The sequence below is a fragment of the Mesoplodon bidens genome (genome assembly GCF_964165515.1).
Source record: "Mesoplodon bidens genome assembly, chromosome: 1".
NCBI lineage: Eukaryota > Metazoa > Chordata > Mammalia > Artiodactyla > Ziphiidae > Mesoplodon > Mesoplodon bidens.
This window is the reverse complement of record NC_138176.1, coordinates 102,858,227-102,885,792: the sequence shown is the minus strand read 5'-3', so window position 1 is coordinate 102,885,792 and position 27,566 is coordinate 102,858,227. Positions and strand designations below refer to the sequence as shown.

Here is a 27,566-nt window from a genome sequence, read left to right as displayed (position 1 = left end):
CACTCACTCACTAGCTGTGTGACTCTGACTGGTATATTAACCTCTCTGAGGCTCAGTTTCCTTATGTCTAAAAGGGTCACTATATGAATTAAAATTACAGGTATATGATCAGTGCTCAAAGGATAACAGTTGTTTTAGTACTTAAACCTCTAGCTTGGTTTAAATTATCTATAAGGTAAATCTATATTATCTATTTATAAAGAGTCTCCATGTATCATAAAAAGAAAGCCACTCATGAGATAATCACAAGGTCTTCTCTCCCAACAACATGTAAACAAACCCAGATAACATAAATAAGTCCCAAATGGTACTACAAAATAAACTATGCTTTGGAATGCATTGTATTGGTGCATTCATTAAAAACAAATGGTTTCTAGGGCTCACTGGAAAGTATAAGATGAGCGTGAGGCATCTTGCGTGCTAGAAAGAAGGTGCTCAAAGAAATATGGGGACAAGTTTCATGAAAACAGTACCCAGCTTGAAAAGGGTTCTCACTAGCTAAATCCGGAACAATGTATCGTCAAAATAAATAATGGGATTATAACCCATCAAATGAAAAAGAAATCCATGAGCCCAAGTGGATATGGATACAAATACACAAATAGAGGAGGAAGGAAAACTCTCAGAATGCCCCCGAATAAGCAGAGAAAGATTGATGGGGTTAGGAATTAATCAATGGATGCTGAAACTAGTAGGTGAAAGTTGGATGAAGAAAAGGAATTTTACATAGTTTGAAAGTATCTCCCACAAATTACTTGTAATTACAAAGGCAAAAATAGTTAACTTTACAGTCGAGAAACCTCATTAGCCAAGTGATCAAAGCTGGCATCCCCAATGTCAGAATGGACAGCACATGCCACCTGCTCTGATGCTGAGAACAACACACCATGTCGATGGCAGTTACCAAAAATGCATCACCTGAATATAACCATGAGGAAATGCAGACACACCCAAACTGAGGGACAGCCTATGAAATAATGAATCTGACTCTAAAAATGTCAGTGTCACATGTGGACAAAACAATAGTGCCTGTCATTTTGGTAAACAAAGAATGTTGCAGCCATCCAGACATCAGCCACTATAGCCACCTCAACGGTGTGCCCGAGGGGATTCTGGATGGAGAAAAACTGGGATACTGGCCCTAGATAGTGAAGATGCATACCAAAGGAATAATTTCAATCAGCCCAGACTCTTACATCTTCCCATACAATCGTTAACTTGAGATGTCTGTTTTTTGTGATTAGCAGTAATCTTTTGATGTTCAACTGCATGGTTTTTTGTTTTTTGCTTTTTTCAGCAAAAACTCCTATATATCCTGGCTCCTTGCTTATCTCTTTGGAACAGTCCCTCAGAGCTATCTGAGAGGCTGCCTTCCTGGGCTATAGTCCTCAGAAAGGCCACCAAATAAAACATAATTCTCAACTTTTAGGTTGTGCATTTTTTTTTCAGTCGACAAAGAAAGGCTGAAGAATTGTTCCAGATTAAAAGGAGGCTAAAGAGACCTGACAATTAAATGCAGTAGGTGGATCCTGTACCACATCCTGGACCATGGGCCCAAAACGGTATGAAGACTATTGGGACAACGGACGCAATTTGAACATAGAGTATAGAGGAGAACAGCATTGGGTTAATATTAAATTTCCTGATCTTCATAACTGTACTACAGTTACAGAAGAGAATGCGCTTGTTCTTTGGAAACATACTGACATACTTAGGGGTAAAGAGGCATGATACCTCCAAATGATTCTTCTAATGCTTCCTCAAAATTCTTATACACTTGGGCTTCCCTGGTGGCACAGTGGTTGAGAGTCCGCCTGCTGATGCAGGGGACACGGGTTCGTGCCCCGGTCTGGGAGGGTCCCACGTGCCACGGAGCGGCTGGGCCCGTGAGCCATGGCTGCTGAGACTGCGCGTCCGGAGCCTGTGCTCCGCAAGGGGAGAGGCCACAGCAGTGAGAGGCCTGCGTACTGCAAAAAAAAAAAAAAATTCTTATACATTTACATAGAATAGATACCACACTCACAGAATGAATAAAACAATGGAGTAAAATGTAAATGGCTAGTGAATTTGGGTAAAGGACAAGGACATAAGGGAGTTCCTTGTATTTTTCTTGCAAAGTCTCAGTAAATTTGAAATTATATTAAAAAAAAAGTTATTATACAAAAACTTTCAAACAAGGTTTCTTTGTATTCTTCCTTGTTTTTCTGTTGTGGTTATAATAGAACCTATTTCAGAAATGGTTTCATACCCCAAGGCAATTTCTATTTACATTAGTAAGAAATGAAGTTTGAGGTGTCTCCAGGCCCAACCTGTTCAACATCTAAGATTCAGCCAGCCGTGAAAGACCTACGCAATTAAAACCAAGCTAAAACCTCAGCCACCCAGAACGGTTCTAAGAATTGGGGCATCCAGAGCCTGGATTCACTAATGGCTAACATTTTGCTAAAGAGGAGTTGCCTCTGAGGAAGGGAACTGGGTGCAGGGACAAAAGGTGAGGAAACCAAACGCACCCAGAAAGAGGAGGGGCCAGGAGTGAGAGGTAGGCCTCCCAAAGGACCCTGACCTTACTCTGGAGGGACATGAGTTGCTGAGGGTCTAGAGGGGTAACAGTAGAGAACCGCTCAGAAGGGACTGGGTACGGGGAAACTCAAAAGAAGCCTGGGCTTTGTGATCTGGGAGGCTGGGTGTAAACGGTCACGCTATTCGCTGAGACCGACCAGCAGGAAGTGAACCAAGGGGAACAGAAACCTTGGTTTCTCTGCCCACTGCTAAGGCTACGTAAGTTCACACAAATGTAGTGCAGATAAAGTTTATCAAAAATCAAAGTTGTATTGTGAAAATGACTCTACTACCCAAAGCAATCTACAGATTCAATGCAATCCCTATCAAACTACCACTGGCATTTTTCACAGAACTAGAGCAAAAAATTTCACAATTTGTATGGAAACACAAAAGACCCCGAATAGCCAAAGCAATCTTGAGAACGAAAAATGGAGCTGGAGGAATCAGGCTCCCTGACTTCAGACTATACTACAAAGCTACAGTAATCAAGACAGTATGGTACTGGCACAAAAACAGAAAGATAGATCAATGGAACAGGATAGAAAGCCCAGAGATAAACCCACGGACATATGGTCACCTTATCTTTGATAAAGGAGGCAGGAATGTACAGTGGAGAAAGGACAGTCTCTTCAATAAGTGGTGCTGGGAAAACTGGATAGGGACATGTAAAAGTATGAGATTAGATCACTCCCTAACACCATACACAAAAATAAGCTCAAAATGGATTAAAGACCTAAATGTAAGGCCAGACACTATCAAACTCTTAGAGGAAAACATAGGCAGAACACTCTATGACATAAATCACAGCAAGATCCTTTTTGACCCACCTCCTAGAGAAATGGAAATAAAGACAAAAATAAACACATGGGACCTAATGAAACTTAAAAGCTTTTGCACATTAAAGGAAACCATAAACAAGACCAAAAGACAACCCTCACAATGGGAGAAAATATTAGCAAATGAAGCAACTGACAAAGGATTAATCTCCAAAATTTATAAGCAGCTCAGGCAGCTCAATAACAAAAAAACAAACAACCCAATCCAAAAATGGGCAGAAGACCTAAAGAGACATTTCTCCACAGAAGATATACAGACTGCCAACAAACACATGAAAGGATGCTCAACATCTTTACTCATTAGAGAAATTCAAATCAAAACTACAATGAGATATCATCTCACACCAGTCAGAATGGCCATCATCAAAAAATCTAGAAACAATAAATGCTGGAGAGGGTGTGGAAAAAAGGGAACACTCTTGCACTGCTGGTGGGAATGTGAATTGGTACAGCCACTATGGAGAACGGTATGGAGGTTCCTTAAAAAACTACAAATAGAACTACCATATGACCCAGCAATCCCACTACTGGGCATATACCCTGAGAAAACCATAATTCAAAAAGAGACATGTACCAAAATGTTCATAGCAGCCCTATTTACAATAGCCCGGAGATGGAAACAACCTAAGTGTCCATCATCGGATGAATGGGTAAAGAAGATGTGGCACATATATACAATGGAATATTACTCAGCCATAAAAAGAAATGAAATTGAGCTATTTGTAATGAGGTGGATGGACCTAGAGTCTGTCATACAGAGTGAAGTAAGTCAGAAAGAGAGGGACAAGTGCTGTGTGCTGACACATATATATGGAATTTAAGAAAAAGAATGTCTGGGGCTTCCCTGGTGGCGCAGTGGTTGAGAGTCCGCCTGCCAATGCAGGGGACACGGGTTCGTGCCCCGGTCTGGGAAGATCCCACATGCCACGGAGCTGCTGGGCCTGTGAGCCATGGCCGCTGAGCCTGCGCATCCAGAGCCTGTGCTCCGCAACGGGAGAGGCCACAACAGTGAGAGGCCCACATACTGAAAAAAAAAAAAAAAAAAAAAAGAAAAAGAATGTCATGAGGAACATAGGGGTAGGATGGGAGTGGAGACGCGGACCTACTGGGGAATGGGCTTGGGGATGTGTGGGGGGGGGAAGGGTAGGCTGTGACGGGGTGGGGGAGCGGCATGGACATATATACACTGCCAAGCGTAAGGTGGATGGCTGGTGGGGGGCAGCTGCATAGCACAGGGAGATCAGCTCGGTGCTTTGTGGCCGCCTGGAGGGGTGGGGTGGGGAGGGTGGGAGGGAGACGCAAAAGGGAGGGGATATGGGAACATATGTCTATGTATAACTGATTTAATTTGTTATAAAGCAAAAAAAAAAAAAATCTACTCACCAGTTAAAAAAAAAAAAAAAAAAATCAAAGTTGTGGGCTTCCCTGGTGGCGTAGTGGTTGAGAGTCCGCCTGCTGATGCAGGGGACATGGGTTCGTTCCCCAGTCCGGGAAGATCCCACATGCCGCGGAGCGGCTGGGCCCGTGAGCCATGGCCGCTGAGCCTGCACGTCTGGAGCCTGTGCTCCACAACGGGAGAAGCCACAACAGTGAGAGGCCCGCATACCGCCAAAAAAAAAAAAAAAAAAAAAAATCAAAGTTGTGGGACTTCCCTGGTGGTCCAGTGGTTAAGACTCCGCACTTCCAGTGCAGGGGGCGCGGGTTCGATCCCTGGTCGGGGAACTAAGATCCCACATGCCGTGTGGCGAGGCCAAAAAAATCAGAGTTGCAGAATTATTTTTAGCATAAGAGCTTAAGCTATACATAATAGGCCATGACTTTTCAAAGGTCTGTAAAAGGTATCTTTGGATGTATTATTTTTTGTGAAGTTGAAGTACCACACGTACCAGGAGCTCTGAGCAGAAAGGAATCCCTCCCTAGCTTCAGCTGTTGTGCCACCTGCAGCCCTGGTGCAGGCACAGGGAGCGGGGAAGCCCAGCCAGAAAACGGTTCCAGCCCCTGGCTCCCCTTCCAGGTCGAGGGTCATGGGGAGCCTGGCACGGAGCTGGCTGCTGGGCCCAGGAGCCAGGTGGCCCCAAGGACCTGCCTCTGCCCATCACACGACCCAACCCCACTCCAGGGATCAGGTGCAGTGCGAGAACACGGGCGGCGGGCCGAGCCGTCCCTTCGGACCTGTGCTGCCTTCCTGACTGGGTCTCAGAGGAGCCCTCAGGGACGCCCGCAAGTGGGGAGGCTCCTCCCCAGTCCAGGAGGGCCCAGAGGGAAGACGCATCTGTGGACCCCTCAGGAGGTCCCCACATGAGCTGTGTGACCATAGCGTCAGCCCAAGCCTGGCCCTCAGATGCCTAAGAGTGCTCTCGTGCTCCTGGAGAAGGCAGTGGTCACAGCCGCCGTCCCTGACACTTCACCAGGTGGCAGAACACGGGGGCTGTGTGATTGAAGCTTCCTCTAGCAAGTCCTCACTTACTAAACTCAGGTTGCTCTGCAAAGCCTTCCCTGTCTGCCTGCCACCAGCCCAGCCCCCAGGCCTGGGCTCCCACACCAGCTGTTTCTAGAGCACTCACCAAGTTATTCTGTGTTTGTTGGCGGTACTCTGTCTGCTCCCCTCTCCACACACCTTTCCCCTGGGGTGGGGTGGCCCAGGCAGCAGGGCAGAGTCATCTCTGCATCCCCAGCGCTCTATCCAGCATGTGTCTGCTGGCAAATGGAGCAGCCAGCATAGGTGTCTGCACGGGACGCGAGTAGGCAGGGTGGGAGCCACCCCAAGGCCAGCGGGGGCCACCTCCAAGGGTGGGGCACATGCATGGGCACCCTCAAGGCAGGGCTCAAGGCAAGAGAGACGTATCTGGACAAATCAAAGCCCAGGACTGAGAATTATGCAGAGGTAGCCTCTGAGCAGAGGTAGGAGTCCCCCTGGAAAGGAGGGGCAGTGGAAGGCGGGGGGCTGGGAGAGGTCAGGGCAGGGGGTGGCAGAGGAGAGCACCACAAGCTGGCTCCTGGAGGGAAGGCAGCCAGCGGGGGATGACGGCTCCAGGGGAGCACCTGAGCACCGTGCCAAGGAGGTGATGAGAACCAGGCATCCCATTAAAGTCCCTTCAGTGCGAGGGCTAAACTCCTTCGCCATAAGGAAAGCAAGCACTTCCTCTATTGGCCGCGCTAGGGACCTCAGCTGATGGTCTCGATTCGGTCTCTGACTGAAGGGCAAAAACAACACGGAAGTGGAGGAGACTCTTACCTGCACCTGAAGGGAATCGGACCACCAAGGGCTAATAAAGAACCCGTGCCGTTCCCGGATACGTCCCCTGCCTCCAATCCATAGGGCACAGTGACAATCTTACCAAGACTGTCCGCATGGAGGTTCCCTGAGAGCCACCCAGGACTCCAGATGATGAATCCTGCCCCACCTACCCGCACATATGCAGACACAAGCACACCAACCTGGCACCCCTCACCCCACCTACCTACACACCACACACACACACACACACACAGACAGACACGAGCGTGCGCGTGCGCGGGAGAGGGCATGGCTTAACTCCTCACTAGCCCCCTTCTTCCAAGAGGCCACTCAAATCCACTCAAATCTACCCTCCTCACAGCTGGCAGCGGAAGCACCTGAAGACTCTTCCGAAGACAGAGGACAAGCACGTCTCCCAAGAGGCTGACCGTGGCGTCTAAGCCTCCACCAGCCCTGCCCCAGAAGCACCCCCTACAGGCAGGGGGCCAGAGTGGAGATGTCTCTCAACAACCCACCAGGCCTCATTCATTCAACGAATACTCTCTGAGGGCCTCAACTATACTGAACAACAGAAAAGGCAGCCTTATGTGCTTAAGAAACCTTCGGCCTCTCCTCAGGCTAACGGCAAACCGCTCGGCCCGAAGGCTATGGTCTGGCCGCCCCCTCGGGCCCGGGCCTTTAAGGGCCTGTGGTCCCGCGTGTGCTCGCCCCACCCTTTCCCCAGCTGTCCTCGGGCACGGCTCCGTGACCCAACAAACCCTGGGCGCCTGCAGAACTCCAACGCCATCTCTTCACACAGCGGCCAGGGCCGTCTCTTGAAAGCACGGATGGACCACGCAGCCCCGGCCCCAAATCCCTTCAGTGGCTTCCAGCTGCTCGTGGCACCGTCACACATGCTGTTCCCTCTGCCCTCAAAGTGCTCTTGAAAGAGGAGCCAGGAGTGCCTGCCTCACGGGGGGTCGTGAGGATTAAACGAGGCACTGGACCCCGCAGGCCGCGCGCAGGTACTTGCACACACACTTGGCCACCGAAATTCCGCTTGGGGACTGAGCGCTGGCAAGCATGGAGTGACTGTCCCCAGGCTCAACGCCCTTCAGCCGAGCCAGCCCTCTGCACCTGAAGGCAAGGCTTCAAGAACTGCGGGCTGAAGGAAGGTGACCTAGGAGGCTCCGGCTCCACCTCACGAAACACACTTTGGTGCTGTCAACGGTTAAGCCACATCCAACTGCAAGGGAAGAGCCTCATCCTGAAAGCCTGAGGGAGGCAAGAAAAAGGAGCCAGTGTCTCCCCCGGCATCTATCCCAGGGCTTTCTGCAAAATATTTACTCCTGTCTCAATACACACCAACTCAGAGGACAAGATATGGGACACCGATGACAAAGTAGTGTTCAACATAACAGTGCGTCAGGTCCTGCCAGCTCCCCCGTGAGGCTGGACGTACACAGGAACCGTGGATGCCATGCTGCAAGAAACTAGTGCCATCAGATTTAGGAGCAAGCTTGCTTATTGACATTTAACTGGGACGAGATGGACCTGTAGGATCCCAGTCCTCACCAGGAAGAGTCAGGTATGAGCCTGCTCAGATCCTGACCACACCTTCCCTTTTCTCAACCTCCTCTGCACTCTAAGTCACCAGGATCCTTACTGCTTCAGGCTTGTCCCCTGTGCCCCACTGACAGGAGGTACAGAGAAGGCTGACATCCGAAGAGGCAAAAGGCGGCGGAGTGTGAGTGGGGAAAACAACACCTGGAGACTTGAACACCCCTCACCTTCTGACGAAAGGTTTGGCCCTGCACTGACCAACACCAGAGCCACTAGCCACATGTGGCCACTGAGCACTTGAAGTGGGCACATGTTGAAATGATGTATTGGCTTAAAAAAGATTTTCTTTCAAGTGTCACAAAAAGACTGAAACAACCCAAGGGTTCATGATCTATTCATAGGCAGGCTTAAAGGATCAGGGGAGCCTTGAAGCTTATACAATTTGGGGAATCCTCTTTAAAGAAAAAAAACTAATTAGGTACACAAAATTGTACCTAATTAGGTACAAGTGAGGGGTCCTGAAGGTTAAGTATCATTAATGTTGTCATAAACCCAATTCTAGGTCTTTGGCCTCTGAAACCTGGGACGAGTGACGCAGTGGCTGCCGGTGCTCACAGGTGATGAAACTCCAACTTATGTCCAACGTTCCATGTCTCTGTTTTTAGACAAGCAATCGTAGAGCCAAAAAACCAATACCCTTTCTTCATAGGTGTTGTGAGGCTGAGGTTGTTACCTTCACCTCCACCTCGCACGAACTTAACTTTCCCAAGTTACTGAAGCCAAAAGAAGGCGATTCCAGGAGCAATTAAAAATGCTCCCTGACAGGGCTTCCCTGGTGGCGCAGTGGTTGAGAGTCCACCTGCCGATGCAGGGGACGCGGGTTCGTGCCCTGGTCCGGGAAGATCCCACATGTCGCGGAGCGGCTGGTCCTGTGAGCCATGGCCGCTGAGCCTGCGCGTCCGGAGCCTGTGCTCAGCAACGGGAGAGGCCACAACAGTGAGAGGCCCGCGTACCGCCAAAAAAAAAAAAAAAAAAAAATGCTCACTGACAAGATTATGAGGTGTTAGACGTGGGTCCCTGTGGTCGAGAACATCAAGGCGTTGTGAGTGCACTGATAGCAGTGCGGGCCCTCCAGCGGGCACTCAAGTACATTCCTAGATACTATTGACCTGTGATTTTGTCGTCACCAGAATGTAAAGTCCACGAGGGTGAATGCTGTCTCTTCTATTTACTGTGGTGCCTCTAGTGTCTGGAACAGTTCCTGGCATATAGGAAAAGACTCAAACTTACTGAATGTATGCTTTTTTCAGGGAATTTTCATAAAGATTACATGAGAATTATCCCCGCCCATTTAAAATAGGAGAAGCTAGGATTCGGAGAGGTTGAGGAGTCCTGCCCAGAAAGACACAGCTAAACGGCGCAGAGCGAGGCTGCTCCCTGACAGGTGTGGAGTCAGGGCTGTCCCAGAAGACGGAGGACAGCTGGGATGGAAAGACGCAATCCTCCCTGACCTGGTGGAGCAGGTTCCACAAGCCAGCGGCGCTCCTCAGGGGTTTCTCGAAACTTCTCAGAGTCTTAAGAAATAAACCTCTAAAGTCCTCCTCCTTCAAGACAATGTACGCCTGAACTCCCGTTTGTAATTCAGTAATTACTTGGGGCTTCTTGCCCTCGCCCTCCTGTCTCATTAACAAACTGTCAGCAAATCCTGCTTCCAAAGCAATCAGAAACAAGCAGAAACACGTAGCATTCAGCTGCCCCGAGAACTCCCTGGTCCAGATGGGTATCTTCTCTACCACTTCCTGCATCACAGATCACCTGTCAGGCACTGGTCCTGCACCAGGCACTTCCAGTGTATCTTATGTGTGAAACAACCCCACAAGAAAGGTATTAGAGTTACTACCACACAGACAGGACACAGGCTTGGTGAGGTTAAGCAATTTGCTGCTCAAGGGACATATCAATCGTGACGCTCATCTGAGGTAGAGAAGGGAAAAATCTCCACTGATTGCACTAAAGCTCCACCTCACAGGTATTCTTTCCAGATGTCCACCCCTCAAAAACTGACATGCTCCACTGCCACATATACTTACGCTGCGCCTCTGACTCCGCTCTGAAAACGCAAGGGGAAGAGGCTAGCCCACTTCAACTGCCACAGAAACACCAAAGATAAAACAGCATTCTGCAAAGCAAACCTCCTGTGTGATAAAATGCTCCCTCCCCTGTGGGAAATAGGAAGTGAGTAAGAAAGACACGGAGGCGTTATTACTGAGATCAAAATCACTGTGCCAAAAATTCCTAGTTCCACACACAACTAAAAGTACCCAGAGTCTCTCCTCTTTCAGAAAATGTTACCCAAGTAGCATCTGACGCTAACATTTAATCCCCTAAAAACAGTGATAACACGCAAGGGAGGGGGGCGCGGGCAGTGAGCACGGATGTAAACACAGGCCCGAGAACTCAGGCACACACACAGCAGACCCTTGCTGGATCAGACCCATTTTAAACTGAGGAATATCCAAGGAAACAACTCTGCCCCATGGTGGGGTGGGGTGGGCGGGCTAAATCATGTTAAATCCTCCATAATGTGGTAGAAACCTTTCTCCAGTTAAGTCTCCAATTACAAAAGCAAGAAAGGCAAGACCGCAACCACAAACCTGTCCATTAACAGGAGCGCCGGGGAGCAGGCCATCACTTCTACGGTAAGCACACAGGTCTGCAAGGCCAGCCACAGAGGCGCTGACCCTCCCCTGGAAACATTCCTGCCCAGCTGGAGCCACAGTCCCAGGAAGCACCATGGGCGCCCTTCCGAGACCTGCTCCACACCGTCTGGAAGGCTGAGGCATGCAGGGCGGAGCGGACCAGCTGGAAAGGCAGGCAGTGCGGGTAGGCAGGGCTCTGACTCCTAACTAATCACGGGGAGGGAGGGTGCGGGCAGTCTGGGAAGCAAAGCTGAGTGACCGGGTTCCTGGGCCCCAGCAAAGCTCTGCTCTCGCATCTCAGCACCCTGCCGAGACCCAGAGCCACACCACGCCAGGATAGGCAAACGACCACCAAACCCACGGGCACTGCTGACCGAGAAGCAAGGCAAAATGTATCTGGAACCACTTTGAGCTACTCCTTTGGGCCAGACCCTGCACTTTGTGAAGAAGCAACCAGGTATTTAGGTGAGTCACAAACACGGTCACATAAATCTCTGTCCAAATACCTGCATTAGAACCATCACTAGGGGATTCTCCCTCCATGACTTCAAGTAGGGTTCAAAAATTTTAAAGGACAAGATCTAACTAACAACTTCAAGGTCTATGGAACTGATCTATTCTAAATCCACAAGAAGATACTACAGGTTGGCTGGCCCTTGGGGCAAGCATCGTTCAATCATGTGTCAACAATTAGCCCATGGTAATACAATCCTCCAGGCGCCTGGCCAGGGTCCTCTTTCTAATAATTGGCTCCACCGTCCCTTTAAAAAAAGAAAAAAATCTGTCGGCATGTCTGCAACGTTTGAAACTACACAAAAAAAGTCTGACTGGAGACAGTCATTAGATGGACATCTCTGGCAAGAGGAGGTGGTGAGGACCAAAGAGGGAAATTTTACTTTTACATTACAAGTATCTGTATTGTTTTTTTAAAAAATCAAACGTTTGCAACTAAAAAGAAAAGACAATCAAATATGGGAGATAAGAGGGCACAAGAGTGGTACTGAGCACCTAGTCTGTGCCAGGCCCTGAGACCAGTGAACAAAACCAACAAAAGTCCTGCCCCAGTGTAGCTGACACTAACGAACATACTCTAACAATGCGGGGGACCCCAGAGTGGGGTGTCTGGACCAGAGGCAGCATTATCTGGGAGCTGGCTAGAAATACAAATTCTTGAGCCCCATCCCGACCTACTGAATCAGAAACTCTGGGGTAGAGCCCAGCAACCTCTGTTTAACGAGCCCTCCAGGTGGCTCTGATGCTGCTCAAGTTTGAGAAGCACTGTTCTGGACTATGTTTATACGCTTAAAATTCCTGCTACCTACTTAAAACTTCTGGTCAAATTCCTCACTGCCCAAGGAGTCAAACTGACCTTTTTTGGTCTGGCACACCAGCAGCTCAGGGTGAGCGCAGAGTAATCACTCACAAAGTGACCACAACAACAGATTGTCAGCCACCCCCAACACACAGCCCCCTTTCTTCGGGTTCATCTTTGGTCTTCTCAGGATGCTTTGTTTTCTCCTACACTACAGAAGAACCTACAGCTTCATGTGCCTACATCCTTCCAAATTTTTCCTCAACCTGTGGTATTCATGTTTTATAATTATACCTCAGCAAAAAATCTCCAAAAATATCCATAATTTTAAAACTCACAGAGAAAACTCAGGTCCAGATGGTCTCACTGGTGAATTCTTCCAAACATTTAAGGAAGAAACACACAAACTCTTCCAGAGAACAGACCTTTTAATCCCCACACACCCCCTCCCCAAAGCAAATTTATTAGGTCACTCAATGGATACATTTATAGGTATTATTCACCAAGAAAAAAACCAGGACTTTCTGATGCTCCTTCAAGGATCATTTGACATGGAGTGTGTGTATGTGTGCACGCACACACGTGCACATGTGTGTGTGTGCACGCACGTGTGTGTGTACACTTTAAAAAATTCCCATGAAAGCTTTTTATTATTTTTTTAAAATTCATATACAATAAAACTGACTTTTTGGTGTACAGGTCTATGAGTTTTAACATACTGGTCGGTTCGTTTAACCACCAGAGAAAAATCTTACAGAAACTCTTTGAGAAAACAGAAGGAAGAACATTCCTCAACCCGTTTTATAAGGTCAGCATAATCTTGATACCAAAACTTGTCAAGGACATTATAAGAAAGGCAAATTACAGGCTACACTCTTATGAATACAGAAAAAAATTTTTAAAACACAAAATATTAGCATATCAAATCCAATAACAGATATAAAGGATGATCTATCAAGAACAAGTTGGGATTATTCTAAGAATGCAAAGTTAGCTTACTTAACATTAGAAAAATATGTTATTCACCACATAAACAAAATAAAGGAGAAAACACATATAACCATCAATAGATGCAGGAAAAAAGCATTTGATAAATGCAATATATTCATGATTTTTTTAAATCATAAAACTAGGAATAAAAGGGAACTTCCTTAATCTGGTAAAAATATTTATTATAAAGTAAGATATCTGATAAAAGGTATCTTACCGCAAAAATCACACTTAATGAGGAAATGGTGAAAGCTTTCCCAGAGACCAGCACCACACGAGGCTTTCTGCCAGCACCACTTCAATTTAGCACTGTATGGGAGTTCCTAGTCATGCAATAAGGCAAGAAAACTAAATAAAATGTATAAGAATTGGAAAGAAACAAAATTCATCCACAGACAGCATGATTTTCTACAGAGAAAACCCGAAAGAATCCACAGATGAACTATCAGAACAACTGAATTTAGCAAGATCATGGGATTCAAGGTCTACACACAAAAATTAACTCCACTTCCAACTAACGTTTATAAAATGACATTTTAAAAACCATCAAAAAATAACAAATATCCTGGAATAAATTTAATGAAAGAAACACAGGACTTTTACATAAAAAAAACTATAAAGTACTGTGGAGAAATTTTTAAAAACCTAAATAAGTGGAAGGACATACCATATTCAGAGATCAGATGTCTTCATATAGTAAAAAATGGCCAACAGATTCAACGTATCCCAAACAAAATCACAGCAGATTTTTTGTGGTTAATTGCCAAATTGATTTTAACGTTTATATGGAAATGACAAGGACCTAGAATAACCAAAACAATGTTAAAGAAGAACAAGGTAGGAGGGCTTACACTATAGATAATAAGACTTATTATACAGTAATAGTAATTAAAAGAATATTAGTGAGAGGACAAATAGATGATGGAACAGATACAGTCACCTGATTTATTTCAAAGGCTCAGTGGGATGGATAATCTTTACAATAAATAAACATCAACCACTCACTACCTCACACTATAACAGAAAATTAATTCCGACAGATCATGGATCTAGTTTGTAATGGCAAAACAAAGCTTCTAGAAGATAACGCAGAATTTCTTAAACAACACAAAAGGCACTAACCATAAAAATAAAAATTCTATAAGGCAGAATTCATTACCATTAAGAACTTTTGTTAGTTAAGAAAACAAAAGTTAAAAACATTAAGAGAATAAAAACATAAGCCATAGTGCAGGAGAAGATACTGCAATACGTATGTCTCACAAAGGACTCTCCTCCTGAATACAAAAAGTATACCTACAAATCAGTAAGACAACCCCAGATAGGCAGGTCACAAAGGAAGTTGCCAAATGGTCAATATGATATAAAAAAGTGCATCAAATCATTAGTCATCAGAGCAATGTAAATTAAAACCAAATACCCTTACCCTATTACCAGAATGGAAAAAAAAAAAAAAAAACAGAAAATTGAAAATTGCTAGTCCAAGTATATACTGGTACGACCACACTGGAAAACCACTTAGCAGTGTCCACTAAAGCAGACCCAGCAATTCCACCTGAGGTATATGTGCACCAAAAGACATTATGATTAGCATTCTCCCCAGTGGTCAAAAGCGGAACAAATCAAACATCCATCCATAGGAGAACATAAAGAGATATATTTGTTCAACTGAAAACTGTACAGAATGAAAGAAAACAAATACTGCTGCCACACAATGACCACCTGGGTGAACCTCAGACAAAGTTGAGCAAAGAAAGGCAGATGCAAAAGTATATGCTGGGACCTAGAGATTGTCATACAGAGTGAAATAAGTCAGAAAGAGAAAAATAAATACCGTATGCTAACATATATATATGGAATCTAAAAAAAAAAATACATGGTTCTAAACAACCTAGGGGCAGGACAGGGATAAAGACACAGACGTACAGAATGGACTTGAGGACACGGGGAGGGGGAAGGGTTAGGTGGGACGAAGTGAGAGAGTGGCATGGACATATATACACTACCAAATGTAAAATAGCCAGTGGGAAGCAGCTGCATAGCACAGGGAGATCAGTTCCGTGCTTTGTGAGCACCTAGAGGGGTGGGATAGGGAGGGTGGGAGGGAGGAGCAAGAGGGAGGAGATATGGGGACATACGTATATGTATAGCTGATTCACTTTGTTATAAAGCAGAAACTAACATACCATTGTAAAGCAATTATACTCCAATAAAGATGTTTTTTAAAAAAGTGTATACTGTATGACTCCATTTACCTAACATCCAAAAAAAGCAAAACTCATCCAGGGAGATGGAAGTCAAAACAATGGTTGCCCCTGGGGAGTGAGGTGCTGACTAGGAAGGGGTGTGACTGGGGGCACTGGGGATACTCTCCAGGGCGCACACAAGAGAGGGCTCACATTGTCCATGTTCAACAAACACTAACAGCTCCAGTCACTCTCCTCTGGAGCCTTCTGGGCTGATGGGCCTCCCTCCTCCTGAGTCCCTCCTCTGTGCCCCCGAGAGCACTTTTACATTGATTTTACATTGATGTCTGACAGAGAGCTGGGGACTGTATGTTAGTTATTTATGCATCACCTCCCACTACATGGGGAGGGGTCCTTCTTGGTCTTTGTACTCCCAAGGCCTGGCATAAAACCTGCTGGATTGGGCTTCCCTGGTGGCGCAGTGGTTGAGAATCTGCCTGCCCATGCAGGAGACACGGGTTCGAGCCCTGGTCCGGGAAGATCCCACATGCCGCGGAGCAACTGGGCCCGTGAGCCACAACTACTGAGCCTGCACGTCTGGAGCTTGTGCTCCGCAACGAGAGGCCGCGATAGTGAGAGGCCCACGCACCGCGATGAAGAGTGGCCCCCGCTTGCCGCAACTAGAGAAAGCCCTCACACAGAAACGAAGACCCAACACAGCCATAAATAAATTAATTTAAAAAAAGAAAACCTGCTGGATTTGCTGCATTAACAGGTAATTCATTAACTAACCCTGAAACGCACTCCTGCCTGTGCGCCTCTCACTGATAAGCCAGAGTGGAATGCAAAACAAAACCCAGCGTTCTCCTGCGTCACGACCTCCTTGAAATCTCCTTCAAACACTCCCAACATCTAAATACAGGAAATAAAAATTAAATAGAGATGCCTTCTCTAACACCAGCTTAGTTTTTTACAAGGAGAGAAAGAGAAGGCAGGGTGAAAATGCCTATGTAACGTAGTACAGAACGTTGCTAAGGAAAAAAATACAAGTTTATTCTTAATCTCCGACGTAATACTAAAGAAGAGAGGAAAAGCAGAGTTGCCAGTCAGTAACAGTCTGTAAGCATCACAAGTCATGAGTGGTCTGGGGACCGCAGCGACAAGTTGAGAGAAGGGATGAAATGGCCATGTTCTTTCAAATTTAGGGAACATAATGAATAAGATCTGCCCTGAGGCGGAAAGAGCAAACACAGGATTCAGCGTCGAGCAGATGTGGCCTCAGATCCCAGCTTCACAACAAGCTGCCTGACTTTGGGTAAGAAATGAACCTCTCAGTTTTCTCAGTGGAGCAGAGGCACCACCACTCAGTTACCTGGTTTGTGACTGTTAAGTGTGCTTATCAGTAACACTAAAAGCATTCATTCATTATACAGGGCCAAGCATCTCATTTCATCCTGACCCGCGTCATACATGTTATTCTTTTCATTCGACAAGCACACATTGAGCACTGATCATGTCCGAGGCTGTGACAAGTTCAGGGAATACAATCGATGACGACCAGAGACACAGGTCCCCATCCCCCATGGGCTTACGTGTGATTTTCAAGACCAGGAAATTCAGAGACATAACCTTGCCTAAGGTCATGCAGTAAACCAAAAGGCTTGGATTTGGACTTAAGTCCCCAGTATTTTCCCCTGGTGGTTCTCAATCCTGGCTGCAAACTAGAATCACCTGGGGAGCTTTTGCAAAAATCCTAATGCCCAGCTCTCACCCCAAACCAATTAAAACTGATCTCTGAGGGCAGGGCCTGGACACTTTTTGTTTGTTTGTTTGTTAAGTTTCCTGAACAATTCTATTGTGCTGCAAGGGCTGAGAACTTTGCTCCTTAGCTAATAAATGTTCCCTTCCCATTCTATCTCGTTTCTTTAACTGATGCTTTAATCTACACATACAAATTTAAGATTAACTCCTTTTCAGCAGTTTCCATGAAGAGTGAAGTACTTTTAGATTTTGCTTTAAACGATTCCAACAGTTCTACTCACTAAAGTAAAACCAAACTGTGAACACCTGCCTTACAATGTAAACTTTTCTAGTATCTTCCAGTCTCCTCTGTTTCCACTGACCAGGCTACCTGGTCAGGTAGCTCTGGAGCTCACCTGGTGTGCCCTCTCCGTCCACTGCAGCATATCCAGGCCATGTCCCCTGGATTTGCTGGAACCCAGCAGATCCCTATCTCTTCTCATGTGGGAAACGCTTAGCCCAGAGCGTACACAAAGCAGGCCCTGCCCGTGGGCATTAAACAAACCAGTCTCTTACATGTGGCTCCAGGGACGAGAGTCCATACTGTGCAAGTGAACAGAACCAAGCCATGTTCTAATGTTCCAGGGCCAGTCAAGAACATTGACTGGACATCAGTTGGGCATCAGGGATGACAAAGACCCAGGCCCTGTCCCTGAGAGGCTCACAGTAAGAGCAGGACACAGAACAAAACTAGACTAAGCGAGGCTGCAGGAACAGAGAGCAGCGTGCCAGGAGGAGGCTGCCCCTGCCCTGGCCACACTGGGAAGGCTTCACAGAAGAGGTATCAGCTATGCCGGGCTGGAAAGCTGTGCAGAAATCGGCCAAGGGGACACAGAGCAGAGGGGAAGAGAGAATCTCAGGTAAAGGCAGGGCAGTGTGAACCAGCAATGCTGGGCTCAGAGCATTCAGTCCCATGAGCCAGAGCAAGGGCCCAGGCGAAGCAGAGGAGGACACCAAAGGCATCTCTGCATTCTGTAGCCCGTAGGACCTGGAAGGACAAATCCTCCTAAACTTCAATTTACAGTAACCTGAGGCCAGAGCTACGAGCAATTCTAACAGTCCATCAGCTCTCGTTGAGAGTTTCCTCATTCATAAAACAGAGGCTGGACTTTCACTGCCAGTAAACTTGCACCAAGGACAGAGGGCTCCCGGAGGTTTGCCGTCATCACCTCAGGAGAGGGCAGATCAGAGCTGACCGGGGTCAGGACTGTGGTCAGGAAGCAAGAAGCACTCTGGGAGTCTGTCCCAGGGAATCATCTGAAATGCACACAATGCACACTGAGGTGCACACAGGTAATTTTATCATCAAAAAGCAGGAACAAAAACTATTTCCTTATTGTTGGATAAGTAAATGATTCACTGGACGGAATGCCACAAAAATAGTAATAACTGTATGAACAATTAATTTTTAATCATGTGAGAAAATGTTTTCTATAAGTAAAAAAGCAGGATGCCAAGCTGTAGAAACAAAACCCATTTTTATGTTTAAAATTCATAGAAAGTCTGTAAGGAGATAACAGTGAAAAGGAAAATTAGTAGTAGGTGTAAAAGTGGAAAGGACAAAAACAGAATGATGAACATAAAAAGCCCAAAATTTTCCTACATATTTTTAAACAAAAAGAAGCTTTAAGAAGACATAGGTAAAAAAAGGTTTATCGTCAAAAACAAAAAACAAAAACCTCTGAGAAGAACATGCCAGTTTTGCAGACACCCCAGGTGTGGATGCCACACATGCAGTCTGAAACCTACTTTGATGGGTGACCTGACAAGGGAGACCAAACTGCTGGGGGGGAGGGTCTTCTCCCAAATTCTAGAACAGTAATATAGCCAAAAAGGAAAATATTTAGATTTTAAAAGTTAAGTATGCCAGATCTCTTTATTACTTTTTTAGACTTACAGTCTACCCCTCCATCCCTTAAGATTATTTACTGAACATCTACTAAGTGCCTGCCCTGGCTAGGAAAGGAGAATGAATAAGACGCAGCCCCTGCCTTCAAGAAGCTTGTGAAGAGGCTATGGTTGCTGTCGCAAAAGGGGGCGCTGCAGAGGGTGTGGGTGCTGTCTGAGGGCTCTGGAAGGGGGTAGGGTGATCAGAGAAGCCTTCCCAGAGGGGGTGTCACTTAAGCGGAATCCTAAAGGACAACAGGAGTTTGCCAGGCAGAGGGAGCAGAGCGGGCGAAGGTGCAGGGATAAGACACGGTTGGTTCAGAGAACTCCCTTTTTTTGTCTTTGGCTGCGCTCCACGGCATGCAGGATCTTGGTTCCCTGAGCAGGGCTCGAACCCGCGCCCCCTGCGTTGGGAGCGCGGAGTCTTACCCACTGGACCGCCAGGGAAGCGCCTAGAGAACGCTGAGGAACACTTTGTTGGGTCTGTGGCTGTAGCACAGGACAGAGCTGGAGGCCTGAGAGGAGGGCAGCGGCTGGATCCAGAATGCCCCTTACAGTCAAGTAGTTTGGAGTTTATGTTGCAGGTGTACGAACTACCATGTAAGCAAGAGAATGACACAGCATTCAACTCATGGACTCCAGGCATCTAATTCTCATGAAGAAGGGGAATCAAGAAAAATCATCCCGAAAAATGGCCAGCGAGGCTCCTAGCTCTTCACCAAACCCATTTTCTCATTATCCCAGGAACTGGTCCCATTTCCCAACCTCCTTTACAGGTAGGTGTGGCCACGGGACAGAGTCCCAGACATTAAACTGTGAGTGGAGTGATGTGTACCACATCAAGTGTGCCTAGCCCAGAAAACCTCCCACGCCCAGCGCCTTCAGGCTCTTTCCCCTCTTTGGCTTGATGCAAAGGAGCCCAGAGTCCTCAGGTGGCAATCGACAGAGCCACAGATGGAAAGAACGTGGCAGAGTGTGGAAATAAACTTCCACTGTGTCTGAGCCATTATATTTCAAGTTTGTTACAGCAGCTAGCACTCAGCTAAGTAAATATCAATACATATTCGTGTGTTCTCCTCACCAACTTTGACCACCACTCAATTTCTTCTGCTTTAAAAACAACTGCTGTCAAGGGAACTTCTAAAAAGAATGAAACCTGTTCATTCCAGGGTAAAGACTTAAAGTAAATGAACAGTCAGGTGCTAGTGTGAGGGTGCATCAGGAAATATTTTTCCTCATGTAACTGGCCTCCTGCCCTCTTCTTCCTCCTCATACTGGGCTCCCTTCCACCTGTGGACAAAAAAATGCTGCCTGCCATTCCAGTAAACAAGGAACATTGCCCACCATCAAGCCATCAAGCCATCAAGCCACTACGGCCAACCCTCTGGTGCGCCCTGAGGGGATTCAGGATGGAGAAAAACAGGATACTGGCCCTAGATAGTTAAGATGCATATCTAAGGAATAATTTCAATCAGCACAGACACTTGTATCTTCCCATACACAGAAAAGCTCTAAAATCATTAACTTGAGATATCTGGGGTCATTTTTGGTGATTTAGCAATAATCTTTTGTACCTGACTGCAAGTTTTCCTTTTTTCCCCAGCAAAAAAATCCTATATATCCTGGCTCCTTGCTTATCTCTTTGCAACAGTCCCTCAGAGCTATCTGAGAGGCTGCCTTCCTGGGCTATAGTCCTCAGTAAAGCCACCAAGTGAAACATAATTCTCAACGTTTAGGTTGCGCATCTTTTTTCAGTCAACACACCTCTGCGGGATGTGGACTGGGAGGCAGAGCCCATGCCCTCCTGACCTTTTCCCCTGGGCCCCCCCGCCTGGTGGGAAATGTGTTTAACCACCCAAATCTGAAACCTAAAGGAAATCAGGACTTAATTCCAAACCCCTACAAACATTTACTACTCCCTGTAACACCGTACACAGAGCCTGGATTCTAAAAAGCCTCTGGCTGGAAGCAAAGGGGAATTAACAGGAAAACTGGACACTTGTGGGGCCCAAAACGGCTATTAGGCAAGTCTGCCTGACTCATCATTGTTTCCATGTACAGAGCCTTACAGGAATCCTGAGAAAAACCACAACTATTCACAACAAAGAATCAGCAAAACTGGAATTGAAACAACTCTCGGTTACACACCCAGTTCCCCTCACATAAACAGGAACTAGCTGATTGGATGTGGCAATCCAGTAGGATGTGTACCACGAAAAACGCAGAAGGCTCTGATGAGCTTAATGTTAGCTGTACCAAGTACCCAGTGTTCTACAGACAAATGTGTAATCATTTTAGAATAGGCACTACTGGAGGTAGAAAACAGAATAAGGCAGTTTTAATTGTTGTATCACTCCACTAACATTTTTTTTTTTTTTTTTTTTCTTTTTGTGGTATGCGGGCCTCTCACTGTTGTGGCCTCTCCCGTTGCGGAGCACAGGCTCCGGACGCGCAGGCCCAGCGGCCACGGCTCACGGGCCCAGCCGCTCCGCGGCATATGGGATCCTCCCAGACCGGGGCACGAACCCGTATCCCCTGCATCGGCAGGCGGACTCTCAACCACTGCGCCACCAGGGAGGCCCTCCACTAACATTTTTTAAGTAGAACAGATTTTACACCCACCTGGGCAAAGGGACGTTAATTTATGAGTAGAAAGTAGCTGATGGCTGAAAGACTGCTTTGCAGGAATGCGTTTGCCTGTGGGTTTCTCACAATCCCACAAACTCCTATACCCCCCCAAAGTGTCCTGCATTTCACAGTGAATCACCCCTCCCAGGCTGACCATAACGTCAAACTTCCACAAAGACGCAGTGTATGATTTCCCGATACCGCCAGCACACTGAGGGTGTTGCATAAACTCAGGAAGCCAGATGATTCTTGCAAAGAACAAATACATTCTCCTCACCCCCACTCCCCAAAACTACCTTGCTTATGGCTGTGAAATTTCTAAGGACATGAACACCTTCCAGAAGCCAGGGCAGAAACGCAGCAGAGAAATCAGTGTAGCCTGTGAGGTTTACCAGAAACACACATGGTCTGGCTACTGAATAGGACACATATGTGCAGGCTGAAGACATTCTCTCTTGGTTCTGTTCAGGCCGCTCCTGAATTTACCGATTCCGGCACTCTGCAGCGAAAAGTCCCTGCCCTCCCCTGCTGGGGCCAACTGGCATTTCAATGTCAGCACCCAACAATAAGTGGCTGAACTTAAAAGGTTTCTTTCCTCAGATACGGACAAGTTTCCTGACCCACAAACGTGAAGGAAACAGATCATCAAACCCAGCTGGGATCTCCCAGAATATCTTCCTGTTCCCTTAAGTTCCACACCTAACAGAACTGGCTAGACCACACAAAACCAACCAGTGGCCTGATTTTAATCAAGTCGTCAGTAACGTGAAAGAAATCCATTGTGTTCAGCCTTCAGGGCTGACTGCATCCATTGTCTCTGTTTTCCCTTTCCTGATGCTCATCTCCTGGGCACGGTGGCACTTACTTACTAGCGTTCATTCATTCACTCAACCAAGAAGCAGGGACGAGACCCCTAATAAACTCTAGATAGAGGGCGCAGCACCGGCCACCGTGCCAAGCGCTTTATTATATGCGTTGCCTCCTTATCGCCACTTCAGAGATAAGGGAACCAAGGTTCAGGAAAATGAAGCAACCTGCCCGCCACCCAGCCAGAAGGGCAGAACGGATATTCACATCTTTGGCTCTACAACTGCACGCTCTGAATCCCCACTGAGTTCACTGGAGGCACAACAGACACCTTCAGGACACACCTCTGAGGGGGCAGGCTCCTCCCCATCTACTCTTGTTTTTTTTTTTTTTATACTTATTTATTTTATTTACTTATTTTCTTTATTTTTTTGGCCACATCAGGTCTTAGTTGCAGCATACAGGATCTTTTGTTGCGGCGCACAGGCCCCTCTCTAGTTGTGGCACACGGGCTCCAGAGCGCATGGGCTCTGTAGTTAGCGGCATGCGGGCTTAACTGCCCCGCGGCATGTGGCACCTTAGTTCCCCGACCAGGGATCGAACCCACATCCCCTGCATTGGAAGGCGGATTCTTTACCACTGGACTAGCAGGGAAGTCCTCCCCCTGTCCACTCTCCAGTATCTGGGGATATTGAAACCTGCACTAGAGCGCACAGGCAGTGTCCAACAGGGCCTCAGGGCAGATCCTCAACACCCTGCAAGCGGCTCTCGCTCCCCACCCCTCCGTTCCAGAGGAAGAAGCAGGCCACCCTGTTTCCTCCCTCTCTCTAGGGGTCCCGTGGATGGTCCTTTCTACAGGCTTCACTTGGCTTCATACACTTCATTACTGATTCGCTTGTTTCACAACCATCATGTGCTGCTTTTACACATGAAAACAAAGGTGAAAAATCAAGTCACAGATTGTCATCTGGACTAACTAGACCAGCGCTGGACAACAGAACATCCCACAATGATGGGAATGTATAAACCTGAGCTGTCTCATGTGACAGACCCTGGCCACGTGTGGCTACTGAGCACTGGAATGTGGCCAGTGTTACTGAGGAACCAAAGTTTCCATTTAAATTTAAATAGCTACGTGTGGCCAGTGGCTAACACGCTGGACAGCTCAGGTCTGGACTCCAGCATAAGCACCAACTGTGTCCCAACGTAAGGACCCAAACAACGAAGCAGGGCGCCTCTGCTAAAGCATGCACAAGCTGCCGGGGAACCACGGACATGGAGCCCACTGGTTTGCTTCTCAGGGAGATGGGTATAGGTCAGTGGAGCCCATAAGACACACACATCAGAGAAACAAGGCAAGTCCCCACCAACCTCAGCACCTCTGTACCTGCTGTGTCCTTCAACCAGAACACTCTTGTTCACCTCACTCGGATCTCTGCTCAGATGTCACCTGCTCAGTGATGCCCTCCCTGACCTCCCTATTTAAAATGGAACCTCCCGCAGCCCGACCCTCCACCATCCCTCATCCCTCTCCCAATACGGTGGTTTTGATCTCTCCCCAGCAGTTAAAGTCTGACATGGAGCATCTCCTGCAACCCTGTGGCCACAGTAGACTGTAAGTGCCACTCGGTACTTTTACTGGGGGAGGGGCTTGTCAGCTGCTGCATCCCCAGCACCAGGTCCTGGGTGGCTATTCACTGAGGAAATGAATGACATCTGAATTCAACTATCAGACAAGCATCTACTGAGTTCTAACTAGATGCCAGCATGGGATGAGTGAGATGTAGTCCCTAGGGGCACCCAGGCCGGGAGAGGGGGGGAACCCATCGGATGACACTGCACAATGGCAGCTGCCATAGCAACAGCACGAGCTGGGAGCCCTCCACTCTTCCCCGGGAACCTTCGGTAGATCCTTCTCAGTGAGGGGAAGAAAGGGAAACTACTCCAGGAGGGGTCAACAAGCCTGTGGGAGGAAAGCAGGGGCTGCACGCAGGTGAGACGCTGATTCAAGATGGCTCCTCCCGCTGGATCAACCGCCTGGCCCAACTCTGCATTTCACACATGGGAACGCAGCACCTGCAAAGCGACTTGCCACAGGTGCGGAGGGGGTAGGCGGCAGTGCTCTGAGGAAGAGGCCACCACCTGACGTCTGGGAGGGCTTCAATCAAGTTCCCACTGCCCTTTCCCACAGGTCACTCCAGCTGAGCCCACGCCCCACCGGGAAAGGGTAGCCACTGCTGTGTCACTGCATGTCCAGGCCTTTACTTGTGCAGTCCCCATGCTGCCCTCGAGTGGGCTCCAGCCCCGACAGACATTCTGGGAAGTGCTATTGCGGGGTGAAGGGGGGCACCCACAGACCTGGAACGGCCAGGAGATGGGGCCCACCAGGCGGAGGGCAGCCGAAGCCCCAGCACCGGGCAGCTGCGATGACGCACACAAGCTCCCCGGCCCCCAGTATCTTCCGTGAGCCCCCCTCTTGTGTGAACACAGGCTCCTCGGGGCACACAGAAGGCCCGTGAGGCTGGTCCCCACGTGGAGGCTGGACCGGCCCCTGCTGACAGTGGCTAAGCATCTACAGGCATGCTTCAGGGTGCAGATCCTCAGAGGACCATGGAGAAGGTGTCCCTGAGTGAGCAGGCCTGGGCCTGGACTGGGGGGGCCAGAGGAACATCAACACAAAGGCATGGGCGGCCAGCTGGAGTGAGGGTGGAGTCCCCTGCAGACCAAGGACTGAAGAAGACGAAGGGACACCTTGCGTCCAGCCCAATAATGGTCACGTTCCTCGCAGACCTTTCTTTGTGGCATTTCTTTCCCCTCTTGCTATCCTGGCCTGGGCGGCCACTCCAGGGCACAAAGCCCCAGAGCAGGGCACCACTGTCCCATGCAGCTCCTTAGCAGTGGGGCCTGCAGTGAGCCCCAGGGAAGGGGGAGCCACACGGCCCATTCAGTGCTATTTCCCACGGTTCTCCCCCGGCCCCAAACACAGGACCCCGCACCCCACGCCAACATCTCCCTAAGGATGGGGTGCTGTTCACAAATGGGGGGTCTTCGTATACCCATGGCCAGCCCACCAGAGCAGCGCCGATCATGACAATGTCCCTGGGACAGAACCGCTGCAGCCTTCCTCTCCCTACCCAGCACGCGAGAGGAGCAGGACGAAGGCACTTCACCGCCTTTCTTCAACCTTCCCTGACCAGAGTCATCAGACAGAGCTCTAACAATGTGGCGGCCCAGAGCAGAGCAGACAGACTGGGGCTGCGGAGGAGGCAGGCTGAGCCCCTCCAAGCCCCACTGCCAACTAGCCGTGTGACCATAAGCCCCTTTGCTCACGAGGTGAAGACACCCCACCAACCTCAAGCCTTGCGTCTTTCCAACTGGCCCCTCTAATTTCCCCACCCATGGGAGTCTCTGCTGAGCCTTCCTCCTTTCACTGACCCTCACCCTCCAGACACCCCCTACCCCCGGCTTGGCTTCAAGGCCAGGTCACAGTCTTACACATACCCTCGGCTCCCCCCCCGCCCCTCACTTCACTGGACTTAGCAAAACTACGCCCTTGCCCCACGTGCGTACCCGTGCAGGGAACCCATGGGAGAAGAGGCACAGCTGCCTGGTCTCCAGCCACGGGCCAGACCCCTGACGCCCCCGCAGTCGCGGTGCCCTGCCCTTTACTCTCCCAGCCACCCGGATGGGGTTCACACCTCTTCCCTGCTCCTCCATCCCCACCCTCACTGTCAGCTGAGGATCTTACTTCCTACTTCACCAAGAAAACGATGCAACAGAAAGAGAATTCCACTGACAACAGCAAATGCTGGCGAGGACGTGGAGCAACAGTAACTCTCGCTCACTGCTGGTGGGAACACAAAATGGTGCAGCCACATTGGAAGGCAGTGTGGCAGTTTCTTCCAAAACTAAACATACTCTTACCAGCAATTGGGCTCCTTGGTATTCACCCGAAGGAGCTGAAAACTTACGTCCACACAAAAAACCTGCAAACACATGCTTACAGCAGCTTTATTCGGAATTGCCAAAACTTGGAAGCCACCAAGATGTCCTTCAGTAGGTGAAGGGATAAATAAACCGTGGTCCGTCCAGACAGTGACTGTCACTCGGCACTAAAATGAGATGAGCCAGCAAGGCACTGAAAGCCCTGGAGGAACCTTAAACACATATCACCAAGTGAAATAAGCCAATCTGAAAAGGCTGTGTACTGTATGACCCTGATGATGGAAAAGATAAATCTATGGAGACAGTAAAAAAGCAGTCACTGGGGTTAGTGGAGAGGGAGGGATGATGAGGTGGGGCAAAGGGACTTTTAGGGCGGTGAAACTACTCTGTCTGATCCTATAATGGTGGATACATGTCATGACACACTTGTCCAAACCCACAGAATGTACAACACCAAGAGTGAACCCTCATGTAAACTATGGACTTTGGGTGATAACGATGTATCTATCGGGTTGGCCAAAAAGTTTATTCGGGTTTTTCCGAATAATGTTATGGAAAAACCAGAACGAGCTTTTTCGCCAACCCAGTATCAATTCAGGCTCACTGACTGCAACAAAGGTACCACTCTGGTGGGGATGCTGACAGTGGGGGGTGCTGCACAGGTCCCGGAGGAGGAGGTATATGGGAACTCTGCTTCATGTTGCAGTGCACCTAAAACTGCTCTAAAAAATAAAGTCTACTTTTTTTTTTTTTTTGCAGTACGCGGGCCTCTCACTATTGTGGCCTCTCCCGTTGCGGAGCACGGGCTCCAGACGCGCAGGCTCAGCGGCCATGGCTCACGGGCCCAGCCATTCCACGTCATGTGGGATCTTCCCGGACCGGGGCACAAACCCGTGTCCCCTGCATGGGCAGGCGGACTCTTAACCACTGCGCCACCAGGGAAGCCCAAAGTCTACCTTTTAAAAAGCAAATATGTTGATTAAAATCTATATTCACACACACAAAAAAAACAATGAAGCAGCATTAAAAACAATAAAGTAGGGCTTCCCTGGTGGCGCAGTGGTTAAGAGTCCACCTGCCCATGCAGGGGACACGGGTTTGTGCCCCGGTCTGGGAAGATCCCACATGCCGCGG

At 48.2% G+C, this 27,566-nt stretch overlaps 1 protein-coding gene across 6 annotated transcripts in view; it reads right to left on the bottom strand.

Annotated features, from left to right (window-relative positions):
• Positions 1-27,566, bottom strand: part of TBC1D14 (TBC1 domain family member 14) — a 106,819-nt gene that overhangs the window by 58,585 nt on the left and 20,668 nt on the right. Inside the window, exon 1 of one of the 6 annotated variants that reach the window (XM_081253919.1) lies at positions 10,833-11,017. The exons of the other annotated variants lie outside the window; for them this stretch is intronic. Within the exon in view, the coding sequence (XP_081110045.1) occupies positions 10,833-10,867 (35 nt within the window). The 5' untranslated portion in view covers positions 10,868-11,017. Of the gene's footprint in view, positions 1-10,832; positions 11,018-27,566 lie in introns of those variants that run through there. 6 annotated transcript variants of the gene reach the window in all.